This window comes from Aspergillus vadensis (genome assembly GCF_003184925.1).
Source record: "Aspergillus vadensis CBS 113365 unplaced genomic scaffold BO88scaffold_10, whole genome shotgun sequence".
In the NCBI taxonomy this organism is placed as follows: Eukaryota; Fungi; Ascomycota; class Eurotiomycetes; order Eurotiales; family Aspergillaceae; genus Aspergillus; species Aspergillus vadensis.
In genome coordinates this window covers 827,651-846,439 of record NW_020292048.1, presented here as the reverse complement: position 1 = coordinate 846,439, position 18,789 = coordinate 827,651, and the positions used below count along the sequence as shown (strand labels likewise).

The 18,789-nt window shown below is 50.3% G+C and overlaps 4 protein-coding genes across 4 annotated transcripts; 2 read left to right on the top strand and 2 right to left on the bottom strand.

The window, feature by feature from the left end:
• Positions 1-286: 286 nt before the first annotated feature.
• On the bottom strand, positions 287-2,181 carry BO88DRAFT_365061 (putative choline transport protein; the record flags this gene model as incomplete). The annotated part of the gene is made up of 5 exons (XM_025704001.1): positions 287-1,145; positions 1,197-1,689; positions 1,748-1,827; positions 1,885-1,931; positions 1,999-2,181. 5 exons carry the CDS (start codon positions 2,179-2,181, stop codon positions 389-391), a joined length of 1,560 nt encoding a protein of 519 aa, XP_025563457.1. The 3' UTR covers positions 287-388.
• A 4,252-nt stretch (positions 2,182-6,433) lies between these two features.
• Positions 6,434-8,487, top strand: BO88DRAFT_425335 (uncharacterized protein; the record flags this gene model as incomplete). Its single annotated transcript, XM_025708818.1, has 5 exons — positions 6,434-6,543; positions 7,102-7,209; positions 7,291-7,572; positions 7,628-7,761; positions 7,820-8,487. 5 exons carry the CDS (start codon positions 6,434-6,436, stop codon positions 8,485-8,487), a joined length of 1,302 nt encoding a protein of 433 aa, XP_025563456.1.
• A 3,340-nt stretch (positions 8,488-11,827) lies between these two features.
• Positions 11,828-13,750, top strand: BO88DRAFT_339090 (SDR family oxidoreductase/polysaccharide deacetylase family protein; the record flags this gene model as incomplete). Its single annotated transcript, XM_025703011.1, has 3 exons — positions 11,828-11,921; positions 12,113-13,204; positions 13,296-13,750. The coding sequence occupies 3 exons, from the start codon at positions 11,828-11,830 to the stop codon at positions 13,748-13,750; spliced, it is 1,641 nt and encodes a 546-aa protein (XP_025563455.1).
• A 376-nt stretch (positions 13,751-14,126) lies between these two features.
• On the bottom strand, positions 14,127-17,174 carry BO88DRAFT_404674 (ATP-dependent Clp protease ATP-binding subunit). Its single transcript, XM_025706686.1, has one exon. It carries the CDS (start codon positions 17,014-17,016, stop codon positions 14,227-14,229), a length of 2,790 nt encoding a protein of 929 aa, XP_025563454.1. The 5' UTR covers positions 17,017-17,174; the 3' UTR covers positions 14,127-14,226.
• Positions 17,175-18,789: the final 1,615 nt, after the last annotated feature.

Below are 18,789 nucleotides of genomic sequence, written 5' to 3'. Positions count from 1 at the left end.
CGCGACAGCCTCGAGACGCGCGGGTGTCGCGACATCACGTGATGGTACAGTGTTTATTGCCTATTACGGCAGTAAGGTATGCCGTACTTTGTAAAGTCTATATGTTATAGCATGTTTATCGTCTACGGGGTATTTGGTCTTCTATAGAAGCTTTGGAAAGCTTTTCATATTATATTTGGTTACTGAGCACGGTGTTTTTCTCATCTACGGAGCTCAACGCATCGAACCCGAACCAAATCACTATCAAGATTATATACAGCTCATAAAGATTATTCTAGATATATTTGCGTCAGAAATAGCACAGCGTCAAGTGATAGGTCAGCAACATTGCTCGGTATGATGCGCCTTTAATTCAAAGTCCAAAAACTTTCTCCTACTCCGACAACCCTTAGTCTGCATCAGCCACAATCACCTTGTCGGTCATAGGAATAGACTTGGGTCCCTCATAAGTGTTCATGCGGAAAAGCCACCAGACAGCCACGAAAATCGTCAAGCCTCCAGTCATCAGACTGGCGTAGTTCATCGAGGCGGCATCAGTGGGCAGGGCGTAAGGGAAACAGAAGATTACAACAAAGGCAAGAATGTAGATGCATGCCAAGAGGTTGACAAGATATCCGATACGGCCCATCCAGAAATGACCAGGTGCGAACGAGGACCGGCGAGTAAGCATATGCGGAAAGATGGCGGCGAAATACGAGAGACTGGACAGCTGCACGAAGCAGCCAACGAAAGCGTTAAAGGCAGTGGTGGATCCGACGTAGATGCAAGCAAGAATAGTGACAATGCCACCGCATACCAGGGTGGCATTGAAGGGGTTGTGCATCCGCGTGTTGATATGTCCGAGCCAGCGAGAGAAAGGAGTTGCTCCGTCACGAGAGATAGTCCACAAAGTGCGACCAGCGGTGATGTAACAGCCAGCGCAGGTGATGACTGTGGGTATGAAAGCCACGATAAGCAGACCGATTGCACCGCCCCTGGATCCTGTTGCTTGACGGTAAATCTCGGCAAGAGGGAATCCGTAGACGCTATTGATGACTGCGTCGAGATCGGTGATTGAATAGAAAATGGCCATCATGTAGAAGATACCGGTGATAAAGCCGACGCCCATCTGAGCCAGGACAGCTTTAGGAATGTTACGGCTCGGCCTGTTCATCATTAGTATACCGAAGATATTATCGTCGTGATGGTAAAGTTACCTAGGAATTTCCTCCGCGAGGTGTGACGAGCAATCAGGAGTGCCCACACTGTATGCTCCATTAAGCATACCGGCAACAAAAACGAAGCCCTGGCTAGAATATCCGGTATCGTTTTCCCAACTACTCCAGACATCCTTGCTTGTGGCATAGCCTGAGCCCTTGACATGGGGCATGACCGCACACACGATGATGGTGATTAACACACCGGCCAAGATGAAGAACATTCCAAGATTGCCGATATGCGGGAGGAACCGGTTCATGAAAAGGACGATGCAGCAGCAAAGCCACGTGCAGATGATGAAGCTGACAAAGATATGCCATGCCTGAGGGACGAAGCCAGGATGCATGAGGGCATACATAGAGACAGTCTGCTGCCCTAGGATAGCGGACATGGAGGCAGCACCGAGAATCCAAGCAAGGGAGTTCCAAAAGCCAGCGAAAAAACCGCAAACACGTCCGTATCTTCCCGCTGTGATCGAAGCCCAGTGATAGACTGGCATTTTTGTCAGCAACGTAACACAGTCATGATCAGTGTTTGTAGAAGAGCATACCTCCACTAGCAGAAGGCATTCCAGATGCCAGTTCAGCAATCGATGCTGCAACAAGCCAGTAGCAAACTGAAACAGCAATACTAAAATCACGATTAGTGACGACTTGGACCTTCCTCTAGGGTTGACTGGTGTCATACAATTCGTAAATCACACCTGATGGTCCTCCATTGCTCAGTGCAGTCGTCTAAGAAGATACTGTCAGTTGATTTACTCTACCATAAGGATAGAGTGTCGAGGCTAGCATAGCATACCACACTGCCACCTTGAGCAATCCATGTATTTCCAGTCGTAACAGCAACAGCGCAAATACTCAATAGACTGAAGTTCCGTTCGACTTCCTGACGGTGACCTGAGGCGTTGACAACTTCAATCGATGTCGAATCATCCCCAGCCTCGGCTGTTCCCACTTTCTCTACTTCTTTCTCGGCGGCCATTTCGAAGGACGGGGCGGATACGCAGAAGATCGTAACTGGGTCTGGAGACAAAGAGGCAAGACGGCAAGACGTATATGTCGATATAGGCGTACAAATGAGAGTTTGTTTCCAAATTAATCAGCGAAAGACTGCTCTTGTGCTTGAGATAGATGATTCCAGGCGATGTAAGCAATAGTGTATAGAGATCGACGAAGGAATGACTGAAGTTTGCGGGTATCGAATTGAATGGCAGCCTCGAATAATTGATTCAGGAGAATGTAGGCCTAGACATTGCTCCTCCGATGAACGTATGACCGTGAAGAAAAGGGAGTATGAAGATCAGGGAAGTGAGCAGCACTGGGATGAGTCCCAGTTTATAGTCGAATGGGGAAAGACAGGCAGGACCCAGGCAGGGCACCCTCCTCTCTCTCACTATACAGCAGGGAGTAGACAGTATGTGACCGACCTAAAGACCCGGTGGTTCTCCAACCGGTGGAGCAACCTGGAACCCTCAAAGGGGAGACACTCCAATCATTGCCTGAAGAGACTGGCTGGTGGTGGCCAACCTGGGCGGGAGCGGGTCGGGAAGGGCTTCTGACTGGCTCCCGCCGGTCACTAAGAGCAGCAGCACGCGGAGAGACACCATTCCCAAAGGGGGAGCTGTAGCAGATATACCTTCATCTGCAATCCACTGATCCCCTCGTGGTTGAGGTTGATTTTAGGTGTGCGATCATAATTTGGATGGAATGGAGTCCGGATGGCAGGTGAACAGGTCTCTTCCCCACAATGGGGTATCCGACTTCATCTGTGCTTTTTTTAAGAGGTCTTGGAGATCATGCTTGGATATATGTATAGTACTGAAGACAGCAGGTGGGTGTATCTGAGTGACAGTCGAGTGTATTGTAAGAGGTGGATGATTTCACAGCGAAGTTCAGGCATATTGGGTGGTGGAATTGAATGCCTTATCTACTCATGGTATCCTTGTTCACCTAAGTCTAATACGGAGCCTTGATAAGATGCAATGATTGAAGAAATATAATCTTGATAAAGGCTTGCAGACTGCTTCTGCTCCCTGTGACATAGCGATATCTCTTATCTATACTAGACCCAATATACTCGGCAAATTCTGCAGTGGTACCTTCGGGGATATTCTTCTTCATTGTAAGGTTCCTCGATGTGGAAGTAACTCACTCATGGCCCCGGCTGCTTATTGCCACTGAGAGAAACCCCATGTAACCACAGCCTGCTGTTGCCAAGCCCTGAAGAGTGGAGACCCTCCGATTGTGGAAATCGCGTCACGAATCCATCCGACCGTGGGCTTGACTTTCTTTGTTCTCTGTTAGACTAACCAAACAATGCCACTCTTGACTTTTTCATACCCATTATCATAGTGATTATTCACATGTTATGATATGGTTACAAACGTGAGATAGTTCTCGTTATTTTAGCTGATGACGCTGAAACTCCCATAGGCGCGGGGTTTTAGCCTTGAACGTTCTAGTGCGCCGAAAGAAGTCCACGCTATACTAGTAAGCCTGGCGCAGCGCTTACGCTTGGGATGTTCGTTCGGCTCGGCCGGAGGTAGGACGTGGGTGCTTAGTGGGCAGGGGGAACTCAGCTACCACAGAACTAGGCCTTCAGCTTGGGTTGTATTTTCCGAAGGGTCTGGCCAACTCTTTATTTAAAATTCCAGTAACATAGCGTAGTAGTATGAATGAATCAATGGCTTGGAAGAACGGACAGCGACATACTTCCGTCCCGTCTTTAATTTAATAGCGCAATTACTGTCTAGAACGATCAAAAGGGCATTAAACACTGTGAGAACCCGTTTCTTCCAGAACCGAAGCTGATCTCTCCTAGAAACAATAAGCTGTCTCACTTCGCACATTAGCGTTCAGATAGGCTTCTCACTCAATATAGATCGAAGGATCTCTTGCAAAACGAAACCCATCTACCATCTACTCGGAGAAACACCGGCAGTATCCCGAGCCCTTCAGCAACGGCCCCTAATTAATAGCGTAGAAATGATGCGAAACGGCCCTTTTCTTGGGTTAACAGTTCACCCAAAACAATGGTAGTGACGGCGTAGCTGCAGCGGGATAGAATCCCGCTGTTCCAGAACACGGACCATACTCTTAATGACGGTGGATGTGGTCTAATGAAACCACACTATACAATCAAGTTTTGTTAATAATCCTCCGACTAAAACTGAGCCCAATCGAGATCCTTCACCCTGACTGGCGTAACACCCCAAAGTTTAATATAGTACATCCCTGCTAGTTAAGAATCGTCTAGGTTCACCGATCTGGTAATCGATCGTGTCCGCCACCTTGATTGGAGCGAAGGAATCAGTCTAAACACCACCCTGCAGCCCAAGTCGGTGGTGATGTCGCATATAGGCATGGTTTGTCTGAAACTAGGTTGCCTTCCTTCGGGGCTTCCGTGGGCTGCTACATTTATTGTTAGAGCATATTGAGGTCATTCACGGGCAGAATCCGAAAGTATAGGGGGATATTTGAACGGATACGAGGGGTGTATTGAAAGAATGAATTGGGAGTAGCCATATTGCATACTATACTGAGATGGAGTTTAATCGTTAGGGGGTTCCTTGGGTTGTGGTCTTACTATCCGAGTCTCAGAGAGATCTAGAAGGGTAGATTGAGAGTAAGCCCTACAGCACGCGGCGCGGGGTACCTTGCAGGGTGGGATGACCTGCGAATGCATACAATCTTCCTGATAGGTAGAGTGTAGATTTGTGCATATATATTGTGCACATACAAAGCAGTAGGATCATGCCATGCAATAGAGCGAACCCAAAAGATCCAGGGACACTTGGATTGTCCAGATGGTTACTGAAAGGACTAACAGACCCCTGACTAAGGTGGCATTGATTAGCTCGAGGCAGCAGCAGCAGCAGCAGCAGCAGTAGCTGGCAACAACTCGAACAACAAGCTCCCAGTGTAACACCTAATTGCGTACCACTCCTCGGTTAATCCACCACGAGATTATGTCGCTTGCATCCATCGTTAGTAGCCCTGGTTTTCCCGAGGCTAGCCCGATCCTGCCGGGTCCATGATGCAGCTAAAGCCGCAGATGTTGACGTAGAAAACACAAATAATTCGCCGCAGAGATTATTCGTGAGTGGCTAAATGAAAAATTAATTAAGAAAATACGGCTTAACCCACCAGCCAGTGGTTTGAGATTTATGAATGGGCATAACCGATCGCCTAGTACTCTACGGGGGAGATGGATGGGCCCATTGGCCCTATGACACCCTGGCGGGTTAAAAGAGGATCTGCTCGAGATCGGCTCACACGACCAAGGCAACAGGATGAAAATTCCTACTTTTCTACATTACACACTGTAGTAGTACCACGAATTGGGATAGCTGTACTTTATAGGATGGGCCGAGCCTTCTCTTTTCTCTCATAGGCTTCAGCTAGCTAAATGCTTAAACACTTTTCCCGGCCTGGAACCATCCCTTCCGTCTTGGTATGTGCAAAGAGCCAAGAGAGCTGGCCGGCTCGCAATATCGAAGCACAGGCTCGCTGTCTTTGCTGACTGGCTGAATTGTGGAGGAAGGGGGGGAGGGGGGGCACATTTAAGTTCACGGCTAAGTGGGGCTCCTGATCCAAATTAAGTTGCCACTAGCGGGAGCCCACCAGCAGAAAATCAAATAAATACACGCAGGCTGGTGGGTGACACAACTGTATTGTGTCCGTTTGGTGGAGTTTTCGGTCTTTGTGAATTAAATTGCACGTTCTTTGGTAGTCTAGTACTTAGGCGTGGTCAACGGTATTATTAGCTTCGCTCAAATTGCCCCCGTTTCCTGTCGCACTTGATATCGGGTGGGTTATGTCCACGAGCGAGTATATTGTGCCAAGTTCATACTTCATAATACCTAACACTTATCAGTATACACACAGAACTTCAAAGGTGTCGCACAGTATACGTATGCAGCAGTGGAAGTGGGGATCGATGGTCGATCGCTCCATTTCGTTCCTGCGAACAATTGCTCCATGATTCAGGCGGCAAAAGATGCCCCTCATATTGGCCACTTCTCACCGTCTGTGCAGTCGTTTCGGCTGTGGCTGCTAAACAGTCGGCTAGGAGTTGGGGAAATACAAAAAGAAAATAATTACATTCTCGTGAGCATAGTACTAGTACTGTCATTTCCAATACCTAATACCTTCTCTCCCCGAAAGGAAGCAACAATGCTTGGTAAGGCCCAGGTACCGGTCGAATGGGAATGGATGGAAGTCGGCAAGTGTCCATGGTATGGTATACTTTTGGCCAGCTCGAATTCAATATTCCCAGCAAGGAACCTTGGATCCCCACGTTAATCCCTGCTAGTTTGGCGTCGTGGAGACAACCCATCCAGAGGCAAGCAGTAAGCAGTACTAGTAGCCTACTACTGTACACAGTAGTAGTGGAAAGTAGTGGGAGTCTAGCTAGAAGCCCCGCAGCCGACTTGGGCCACTACGGATCCGCCTGTCTGATTTACTTTACTTCCATTCGGGCACTGTCCGTTCTAACCCTGAAGGTGCTGCTGCTGTGCCCATGCGCTGCTTTCTGCCCTCCAGAGGGTGTTAACTCTTTGGTACTAGCCTGGTTGATAAACCCGGCCCCGGCTCGAGTCCATACTATTCGCCCATCCACAGATGCACACGCATCGTCAAGGATCGTTCCTGGATTCTTTCATCTACTCTACCCTGTCTCCCCTATCGCTACTATGTGGACAGCTTATACCTAAATCCGGATCGCTGATTGATTGACTCGGACGCATCATCCCTCGGCCAATGTGCCGGCCCTAGAACCTTATTATTGCAATATGTGCGTGAATCCTTTTATATCGACCCATGTCCCTTTTGGCCCCTGCATATGTACCCCCCTCCCTCAGGTGATTTCTTTCAATTGACCGGCCTTATCGCATTCCTCTAGGCTGCACTCAAGTGAGATGGCGAGTCTAGACTCTGCCTTTGCGACGAGCTTCGCGAAAGAGACATGGGCCCTATACAGCGTGGGAGTATTGGGGGCCGTCCTAAGATTGTGAGCTCCCTTGACCCAGAGAGATCTTCTGCGGATGACCGTGCATCTCAGTCTTTCTTACTGACCGTCTCATTCGTATAGCGTAGCACGAATACGCCGATTAGGTTACCAGAACCTTCAAGCAGATGATTACTTGATGCTATTCGCGGTGGTCTGGTATACTCTATTATGTGTCGCTCTCAATGAAGTCGCCTCTGGAGGCGGATCAAACCTGATGGATGAGAATGATATAAAACACTTAACGCCTTCCATCAAGGCGGATCGTGTCAGGGGAAGCAAATGGGTCTTTGTATCGGAGCATTCCTTCCTCCTTGCTATCTATGCCATGAAGGCATGCATGTTGGTTATATATGCCCGCATCACGTATGATTCTCTACCTAGCAAGCACTATTCTCCAGTCTAACGAAATTCTTACCAGCGAAGGATTACGCCAACGAAAATGGGTGACTTATCTCGCTGTCTATGTCGCCCTCGGCTTCGTTGGCAATGAATTGTCTTTATTCCTAATTTGCCGGCCTTTATCGAATTACTGGGCCGTGCCTACTCCCTACGGTCAGTCGAAGAGATAAACCCCGCGAGGTATATTGGCCAGTCACTAATTTCTATACAGACCAATGCTCGACATATCAGTACTATGAAATTGTTCAAGGATGTCTATCGATATCTGCGGACGTCTTCATGCTTATCATTGGCCTCCCACTTATGGTTCAGGTTCGAGTGCCTCTAAAGCAGAAGTTGATTCTCTTGATCCTATTCGGCATGGGAATCTTCGTCATTGTCGCAGCCCTCCTGAACAAACTCTATTGTCTCGTTCCTTCTCTCATCTCTTATGTTTACATGAACTGGTATTTCCGGGAAGCGACAGTAGCTATCCTGGTCACCAACCTACCCCTTGTTTGGTCTCTCCTTCGCGACGTGTTCCCCGCGCTCAAGAGCTGGACCGGAGGGTCACGACGAGGAACCACCGAACGGTATCGGAGTGGTCCCTGGACAAGTAAGGGATCTGCATTTCGTCACTACGGCCCCCACAGTCAGTTGCAATCTGGCGAATACAGCATGCACAACTACAACCAAAGCACCGTTGTTGCGCCCCAGAAAACTATTTCGGAAGTCAGCCTGGAGCCGAGCGAAGATCGTGAGCCCAGCGAGGACGGCTCCGAACGGGCCCTCAGAATCCGACAGGATGTGACGGTGACGGTGGAGCGTGAGACACGACCACCTGAGTATTGGGAGTCCAAGAAGGCCCAAACTTCAGAGGGCCGACTCCCAGAACCATGAAGGACACGATTGTTTCATGATACTTACTTCCTTTCTCCGTGAATTCATTTTCTCAACGCTTGTATAGAAACCTTTTTCCTTTTTCTCTATTTGGACAACACTCTCTTGATCAACTTTCTTTCCTTTCACGGCACCTCAGGTCCCACTAGCGGACTGATCTGATAACGGTGTCCGCTTGACTATTGTACATAAATTGCTCGGCACCGCATCGCTTAACGTCCATATTTCCACTGATCATCGGCATGTGGGGGACCACGATGCCGAGAAGGCATCCACTACGACTATGGTTCGGAAGATAGATGGGGAGATGTTTGGCGCTTAGCGACGAGGATAGACAAAAAATTATTGTGATATAGTAATAGATAGACAATGGACTATACGTTCATGTGAGCCGGTTCCAATTTCAGGCCGCGTTTGGCAAATGTTTTCCAGAAGGTCGTCTTCCCTGGGACTCATCCGTAGCCTGCCGACCCGTGACCTGATCGTCCCGTGACAGGCCACTTCGGGGTTTACGTGCGAGTTACCGTAATATATGCTTACTTTTGGCGGACGTGCTACGTAATAATGGAAATCCTATGACCAGCATCACTTGTCTCCTCTCCTTCCCAATGATGTGCCTGATTATCTTTCAGTTTCCATTTCAGTTTCCCCCCTCTCTTTCTCTCCTCTCCGGCGATCACCATGCTGGCTTCTGCATCTCCAAACTTCAAAGATGCTCTCCATGAGACTATGACGTCTGGTACGGGGGCTGGTTTGACCGCATCCATTCCATGGTCTCACTAAGACTGGTTATCAGGCGATACTGCATCTAGTAAAAGATCAGGTATCACTCGTCTACGCTTCTCTTTTTGACAACTGCGAACTTTAACATTGGTGTCCGTGCCAAGAGCAGACAGAGGCTGGCTGACAGGAACTTAACTCACGCCCTGAAGTTAAAGAGCCCGCTACGGCCAAGAGGCAGGTGCCGTCCGAAGAAGCCGGGGCCTGATAAACTTCGTGCTGAATTGGTCTGCTACTAGGTAGTAACCTTAACTTCGACCGCGGCCGCTTTGGCAAGACTGGGAACCCACTATCTTCCGCAGAATTCACCAGCCATCATAATCATCAGTCATCCAACCATAATAATTACCAACAATCATCAAAGAGCGTCTCGGTCGGGTAGGAATGTTCTTTGCTCAGATTGGCTGTACCTAAACACCTATCTGCGCGACTATTTGGCATGTGGTCCATGGGACCACCCTCCCCATCCCCCACCCAGCAGCAACCACTTTAGGGAATGATCTTAAGTTTAGAGTCCCCGATGCCGAACTTCATCATTCGGCCCACGGGTCGTTCAGCGTGGACGGAAATAACTTGCTCAGGTGCGTACGCCGTACGGAAGGCATGAGTAGCAAAGCTTTCCACGAATTGAATGCATGCTTTGCGCTGTAAGGTACAGCGACAGTAGCCGCAGCCGACTACCCCAGTGATCGACATTCGCACCACTGGCCAGCATCTCCAATTCTGAGCCCAATGGCACGAATCGCGAGCGCAACGGGATTTGGAGAACTCCAACAAACCCCGTCATTCGCAGGGTTAGGATCGCGGTGTGGCGCTGGTTTGCCACTATACTACAGACTACACAGGCGGTCTTTTCAGGTCGAAGTGAGACTAAGATTGTCTCTCAAAACAACACCGCTGTCTTGCTTTTCCTCTTTTTTAGGTATACAGAAGCAACTAGGCAAGGCTGTGCCAGATCTCGTCCCAGTTTCGGTGACAGCAGAATAGCAGAGTGGTGTGGACCGCTTACGCCCGTGCCTCGCCTCTCAAAGTCTGCCGTTTGAACTATTGAAATGTCTCCGGGGCTTGACTATAATTGATCAAATGTCACTTTCGCCCATTTGTCCCATAGACTTTCGGAGTACCAGACCTTCACTTGAGAGAGAGGGTCACCGCTAAAGGAGAAAATCACGCACTTGTTACTTGTCCCGCTAAGCGTTCGGTCCTAAGATAGTTTCTCTCATCCGAAAGCTTATAGGTTCTCAGTATCTTGCGACAGTTCATGCAACATGCCAGCACGGTCCCCATTGATCGGCTGCCTCTGCAGTTTTTTGAGCACCCTGCATTATGGGTGATGCCATGATCCCACTTATACAGCTTCGCCTGGGATATTCAATATACGTTTATTTCAATACATCATGGGGTTTCAGCGTCCGGTTGCACAAGCCCACACCTCCTTATACAGCATTTGAGTCTGTGTGGTAAATCTTGACTGAATTATTACACCAAACGAGACAGTAGATTCGCGGTACAACCTCTGCAGTTCGTCTTTGTACGGGGACTGCAGATCCACGTGGCTTTAGTTCAACGCATGCTGATCACCTCAGTGCGAACTGCTGAATCCCTCACTGACTGATTTAGCGTATGTTGGAGGGAAAGATGACGAGTCCTCCTGTTAGCTTCATTATCTCAGTGTTTTGAGTCAGTCGATTAGCGTTCCCTCCGAATCATTCTGTGTTAGAGGATGCTTCGTCCGAGACATGGGAGACGCCGCTGAACTCTGTTCACGGATTTGAACATTTCCGATCACTGCACCCCGAATTTCTCCCGTGGGCAACATGGCGGAGAGCAACCGTGCTGAGAGTGGGCTTGATTACTCTAATCGGTACCAACTCCTTATTCTAACGCGAATGAAGCCTAGAGCGCTTTTCAGAAGCAGACGCCGTTTTCTTGGTGTGGATTGGTCTAACCTACTGTCGTGATAGCAGTATGCACTAACCAGCGTGCTTTGCAAAATTCTGCCATCCGTCGACTTTCGAGACCCAACCACTAATCAAGCATAATATATTGCACAGTACCAGCGGCACTGGACTGGGGTCTAGAAGAAATCATGTGTTGGGCGCCGATATTAAGGAGACGCACGTTATCACCATTGGCAGCATTCCTATTAGTGATGCTGTGTTGTCATGTACTACTACCTCGTCCCGATTCGGCATGACTGGCACGTGATGCGGGGCTGCCTCTTCCCCCTCCGGCTTCATCTATACGCTTCCTTTGCATGCCGATTGACACTTTCTTTACAGATTAGCATTGAGTTGACTTCATCCAGAATCAAGAAGGATCGATTCTGGTTGCATTGAAGGGAGCAGCCCGTTTGACGTTCTGCTTGCGGCATAACTACCCCTTTGTAAGCACTCGTACTCTTAGTCGCGACTGTCTTATCCCCGCAAACAGTATGCCCGGATCTGTAGACTAACCGGGTGCCATAGCTTACGTGCTACTGAAGGCGGACTGAGTCTTTAATTAAAAGAGATACACGGAAACACTATCAGGAGCAATTTCAAGAACCATCAGGCTTACCATGCCTCCATCATTCCTAGGCCTTGAGGGCCTTCACGTCTTCGTCGCTGGTGCCGCAGGAGATATCGGTAGGCGAGCGGTGCAGGAATTCCTAGGTATGTTGCTTACATACTCTGTCTGTGCCAGCTGGAGGCAAGCCCCAAGTGTGTCTTAGCCTACAATCTTTTTGTTGTTGATGGCTGTAGTGACGGCCACCAGCTGTTGCTGGACTATTTTATATGTCACATTCCGCCTTTATGTGCCTTGTGTTCTGCATGAGACAGCTCAATACTAACCACATTCACAGACCAAGGATGCAAAGTGACGGCGTTTGATCTGCATGATGTGAAAATCCCCGAAACAGACAGAAACAATGTGCATCCTAGACTCCACATTCTCAAGGGCGATGATACAAACGAGGAATCCATTCAATCATGCATTTCCCAGGCCAGCCAACGCCTTGGCCCCATCAACGTTCTCGTTGTCAATTCCATAACCACTGGACAAGGAAATGACCTCCCCATATGGGATCTTCCACTGGACACCTGGGAGAGAACGTCCCGTGCCAATGTACGGGGAACCTTCCTCACGATCAAGCACTTCTTGCGAGCTGCTCAAACAGCCCAGCAGTCTGCCGGCAAGGAGCTAGGAAACCTTGCTATTGTTGTGGCAGGAGGCGAGACACCTGGACAGGCCAAATTGTACACTGAATTGGCCCAGAGGGTGAAGAACGATATAGTCCATCTCAACAGACAGGCGAGGATCAACATCATTACCCCAGTTGAACCCGCAGCAGGGACGCAAACAGACTCAATTCCTCGAACTATAGCATTTCTAGCCTCCCACCGCGCGGCCGGACACCTTACAGGCCAATGCCTCGACCTGAATAACAACACGCAAAGCGACTCTACCTCAACCAGCCTTACCCCGTCCATCCCCAAATCCCTCACCAGAGTCAGCAAAAAGATCCGCGTCGCCATAAGCATCGACTTAGACGCCGTCTCCGGCTGGCTCGGCACCGGCAAAAGCCCCGACAACATCCTAGCCGACTACTCAGCGGGCTTCTTCGGCGCGAAAGTCGGCGTCCCACGTCTCCTGAACATGCTCAAGAAGCTCAATCTCGCAGACCGCTGCACGTGGTTTGTCCCGGGCCACTCTGCCGAAAGCTTCCCGGACGAAGTACAACAAGTAGTCGACTCCGGCTGCGAGATAGCACTGCACGGCTACGCCCACGAAGGTGCTTATCAAATGACGCCGGAACAAGAGCGCGACGTCCTAGTCAAGTGCATCGATATTGCCAAGAAACTCACGGGAAAAAGACCAGTTGGCTATCGAGCTCCGTTATACCAGCTCCGTGAATCAACTCTAGATCTATTGGAAGAATTCGGCTTCGAATATGGTATATAATTCAATCCTCCTTGGCCCTTCTCCTCCCCTTCCCTCCCCATCTACCACTTAACGACCTACATACTAACAATACCAATGACCAGACTCCTCCATTACCGAGCACGACAGCTACCCCATCTTCGCCCCCCGCCGCCCAGCCATCGAACCCATCGACTTTTCCAAGCCCGCCTCAAGCTGGATGAAACCCCTCCCAGCTTCCTCAGACCGGCGCCCTCTCGTTTGTGTCCCTTGCAACTGGTACATGGAAGACATGACGCCGATGCAGTTTCTTCCTCATGCCCCGAACTCACATGGCTACACGGACGCGCGGGTCATGGAGAATATGTGGAAAGATCGATTCCTGTGGATCAGAGAGAACGAGGAGGAGCCGCTGTTCCCTATTCTCATGCATCCGGATACGAGTGGAATGGTGCATGTGATCGGGATGCAGGAACGGTTTTTGAATTGGTTGAAGAGCTGGGGGGATGAGGTGGAGTTTTGTCAAACGGTGGAGGTGGCCAAGTGGTTCAGGGAGAAGGAGATGGGGAAATCTGCGTAGGAAATGAGTGATGAGACTTGTTCGGTCTTATGAGCTCGAAAACTAGTAGCATTGCGCTGGTACTCTACTCGAATACTAAAAAGTAGTTGTCGATTTGCTTACGTTTACATACTACAAAGTAGAAAATGGAAGTGATTAATTATTTAAGATATGAGAACATGACATGATTCAGACCAATTTATCATTATTACTATACACACAAGTGTAAAGAAAAAAGGTGCATGTATGTATGCCATCTAGTAGTCGATAGCAACAACCCCCATATTATCATATCATATCACCTCAGAAAAATGATATCAGCTGTACAACCCAGCCCAAGTTCTTCGAACATATATGCAATGCAAGTATGACACAAAATAAAGCAAAAGAAAGAAAGAAAGAAATCAAGCAGCAGGTTCATCATCTCATCATCTCATCGTAAAAAAAAAAAAAGCGCTCAATCAATCGATCACTTTTCCATCAACTCATCAACCACCCTACTCATCATACAAATCCATATCTCCACTACCATCCTCCATCTCCGCCAACGCCTCATCATCCTCATCGATCATATCCTGGTCCTCATCGACCGGAATCTCATGATTAGGAAGGACATCAATGCGGCCTTCACGCATGACCACCCTCGCGACTTCACCATCACGCACGCTACCGCGCAGAATGAGCACCGCCAGACGGTTCAGCACCTCGCGCTCGATGATGCGTCCTAGCGGACGGGCACCATAAGCAGGGGAGTAACCTGCTTCGCCGAGGTAATCCTTGACTTCGTCGGAGCATTGGATAATGACGTTGCGGTCATTGTTCTCCAGACGGCGCTGCACCTCTTCCAGACGGAGATCGACGATCTTGCGGATCTCGCGCTTGGTGAGACGGTTGAAGATGACGGTGCTGGAGATGCGGTTGAGGAATTCAGGGAGGAAGTAGTCGCGGAGGGCGCCCATGACGAGCTCGCGGGTTTGAGGGTCGATGCGGCCGTCCTTGGTGGTTGGGCGGGAAAGGAATTCGGCACCCAGGTTGGAGGTCATGACTACGATGCAGTTCTTGGCGTCGACGATTCTGCCTTGGCCGTCGGTGATGCGGCCGTCGTCCATGAGTTGGAGGAGGACGGTTAGGACTTCCTTGGCGGCCTTTTCGACTTCATCAAAGAGGAGGATCGAGAAGGGTCGGCGGCGCAGGCTCTCGGTTAGTTGGCCGCCGGCGTCGTGGCCGACGTAGCCTGGAGGAGCACCGATCATGCGGCTCAAAGAGTGGCGTTCTTGGTATTCGGACATGTCGAAGCGGATCATGGCCTTGGGGTCGTCGAAAAGGAATTCGGCCAGGGCCTTGGTCAGCAAGGTCTTACCGGTTCCGGAGGGACCGCAGAACAGGAAGCTAGGGGGTGAGTTGGGGTTGCTGAGACCAGACCGCTGGAGTCGGATGGCGTTGGAGACTGAGGTCACCGCTTCCTTTTGACCAACGACAATCTTGCCCAGGTATCTCTCCATGTTCAGCAGCTTGTCCTTTTCGGTGGTCTTGAGCCGGGTCACGGGGATACCGGTCCAACGAGCGACAATTTCGTTAATTTGGTCGGGACCGACTGCGTCCGCGAGCAGAGCTTCGCCGGCATCGCCCTGGCGTGCCCGTCGCTCCTCATCAGCCTTAGCACGGTCGATCTCAAGTCGCTCAATGAGAGCCTTGGTTTCGGGAATGGCGTAGTACTCAAGATCGGCGGCCGTCTGGGTGTCACCAGAGCGTTCCGCTTCATCACGCTTGACCTTGAGGGAGTCGAGCTTGATCTTGGCGTCCTGGATGGACTTGCTGCGCTGCTTCTCGCTCTCGTACTTCTCGCGCATGGGCCGCAGCTCTTCGGTGACGTTGGCTGCTTCTTGTTTGGCAGCCTCCAGACGGGCTTTGGAAGCATCGTCCTTCTCGCGCTCAAGAGCGTGGATTTCGATCTGCAACTGACGGAGCTTTCTCTCCAGGTTGTCTAGCGCTTCGGGTTCGGATTCGCGGGTCACCCGCACGGCAGCGGCGGCCTCATCGATCAGGTCAACTGCCGAGTCGGGGAGTCGGCGTGCGGTCAGGTAGCGCGCAGCCAGCGTGGCAGCGGACACGATAGCACCGTCAAGGATGTTAACACCGTGATGCACTTCATACTTCTCCTTGAGACCACGCAGGATGGAGATGGTCTCCGGAACGGAAGGCTCCTTGACGAGGACTTGCTGGAAACGACGCTCGAAAGCCTGGTCCTTTTCGATGTATTTGCGGTATTCGCCCAATGTGGTCGCACCGATGCAGTGCAATTGACCACGAGCGAGCATGGGCTTCAGCAGGTTGGCAGCATCCATGCCACCTTCGCCGCTGGAGCCTGCGCCCATGAGCAAATGAATTTCATCGACAAAGAGAACAATGGTGTCTTTCGATTCTTCAATCTCCTTCAGAACGCCCTTCATCCGCTCTTCGAATTCTCCACGATACTTGCTGCCTGCAACAAGCGAGCCGACATCGAGAGACAGCAGCCGGCATTGAGCCAGGTTGGCCGGAATATCTGCGTTCACGATACGACGAGCCAGGCCTTCGACGATGGTGGTCTTTCCCACACCGGGTTCACCGATGAGTACAGGGTTGTTCTTGGTTCGTCGACTCAGGATGCGAATCACCCGACGGATTTCCTCTTCACGGCCAATGACAGGGTCAATCTTTCCCTCTCTGGCCAGAGCAGTCATGTCGATGGTGAATTTCTTCAGGTTCTCATTTTCGCTTTCGGCATCGGCAGTCTTGGAGTCGACCCGTTTTGTACCACGGATCTGCTGGACAGCACTGTCGATCAACTTGACATTGGGAATGTTGGCATCGGCCAAGGCGCGCTGAACCTGAGAGTCCTGCGCGGCAGAGAGGATGAGGTGGTCGATGGCAACATAGCTATCCTTTTGCGTCTTGGAAAGTTCGGAAGCCGACCGGATGACCTTGGCAAGTGCGGGAGAGACACTGACAGTCTCTGGCGGAGGATCCTGAGAAGGAAGACGAACCAGCATTTTCATGAGGGATCGTTCCAGGAGTTGTGGATCGCCATGGGCGCGTTCGACGACCTGGCGGAAGAGAGGGGCGGAGGAGGTTTCGTGGGAAGGATGAGCGGGGGCTTGCTGGTCTTTGGATTCATCGGGAGAAGGGTTGAGGAGAGAGACGGCGAGATGAACAGGGAGGATCTGTGAGTGAGAGTATTGCTCTGCCAGACTGCTGGAGTCCAGCAAGGCCTTGTTGGCTCTGTCTGTAAATTGGGCGCCGTTCATATTGGGCGGAATGTGAGGGAAGAATGTGGGATGGAAATCAAGCTAATCAATGATTATGGTAAGTTGTTAAGGTGTGAGGTGTATGTAAAGGTGAGAAGATTGAGGAAATGTTCAAAGATTATGTGGAAGCAATGTTCCGTGTGAACGAGAGAAATTAGTCTGCTGATTGAGTCTGGTGAGAGAGAAAGAGGGCGAGACGAAGATGATGCCGACTTGCATAATATAGAGCGTGACTTCAGATGCCCGATTGGGTTCATGACGACACTGGCAGCTTCCACCGCCTTCCAGAAGCACCGCCAATCCGCCAGAAGTCACGTGTTGATGCCTGACCCTACTGGCCTGTTCTGGCCTGAGGAATCAGGCCATCAAGTGGGGGAATTATATCCAGTCATGTGACATGACACTGGCCAGTTGCCGTTTTCGGAGCCGAGATCGCCCAGATCGAAAAGAATCTTGAAGTCAAATTCAAATTCAAATGATATTATTGTGTCTCTCTCTCTCTTCTCTCTCATCAAGGTCTTGCTCAACTTGAAACGGCCAACTTCTTGTCGTATCCACTATCGCCACCTCTTTTCTACGATGACTATGTCCCGGGCCATCTTATTAGAGTCTTGCCCTGACATTTCCAGGAATCTGTCCGGCGCTAACGGCGCCAGATTCACTCCTGGCGGGTTGGATCGCCTCCAGCAACAGAGAGGAACCCCCCACGTTGGCGTCGCCCGGGCTTGATTGGCATGCAATCCTTCTGGTCTGGCCGGGATTAAAGTTCCTGGTCTTGTTGGTGGTGGTAGTGGTACTAAGAGTAGTGGTGGTCCATGACAACTTCAATAATACTTGAGGACTTTTCTGCTGATACTTTCTCAGGACCCGGGAAGGGCGGGGAGTTAAACAGCCCTTGTTCTCCTGACACGAGATCGTGAACATTCCTCCCCTGCAACCAACAAATTCTATTTTGCTCCCCCTGATAGATGATGATTCGGAGACATCTATCCCGATTAATTCTCTTCCGTGGTGAATATGATTCCCCCGCCTCACAACCCCTCCACGCGATCAGCGCATCGATATGGCCTCATCAGGTCATTCCAGGCCCGAGCGTGACGTCAAGCAGTGGGAACCCCCCTCTTCATTCTCTCCCTGGGATGCTCAAGCCTGGATGAGCCAAACTATTTCCCCTCTGCTATCGCCCGGGATCTCGTCCTCCGTGAATGTGAGACACCCTCCAAGGCTACGGACCCAGTTCCGACCATGAAATGCAGGTTGAGGAGAGATCTGAGTCCAAGGGGAATAAGCTGTAGATCGTAATTCGCAGTGGTTGCAGGGATCTGTTCGCCCTTTCCGGAGTCTTTCTGCCGGCCGCCAAAACTACTTACTTACTCCCCTTCTAACGTCATGACTATGACTTGAAGGATTTGATAAAGGTCTTATCCACCGCCACCAACAATGGCCTTTTGCAGCAGCGATATCGCAACAACTGGCACTTGAACTATCTGCACCATCTGCAGACTACCAGGCACCGTTCAACTTCTATTCCTTATGCGGCATTAATTCAGAAGAGTCCAGGCATCAACAGTGGATAGCAAGAGGGGCTCCCATTACGTTTAACCCCTCGACTAGCCCAGCACCGTTGTCTGGTAGACAGTAGTGATGTGGATATCGCACTCGTACTACTTGGGACCGACTCTCGTAGGACTGACTGACTGGCTTATCCGGTCCATCCACGGGTCAACCTTCCCTGTTTTGTTTTGCCTGGCATTGCATTGGTCCTGGGGTTTG

Excerpts from the sequence above, each read along its gene's own strand:
- BO88DRAFT_404674 (XM_025706686.1), bottom strand. The coding sequence starts at position 17,016 with ATGAACGGCGCCCAATTTACAGACAGAGCCAACAAGGCCTTGCTGGAC.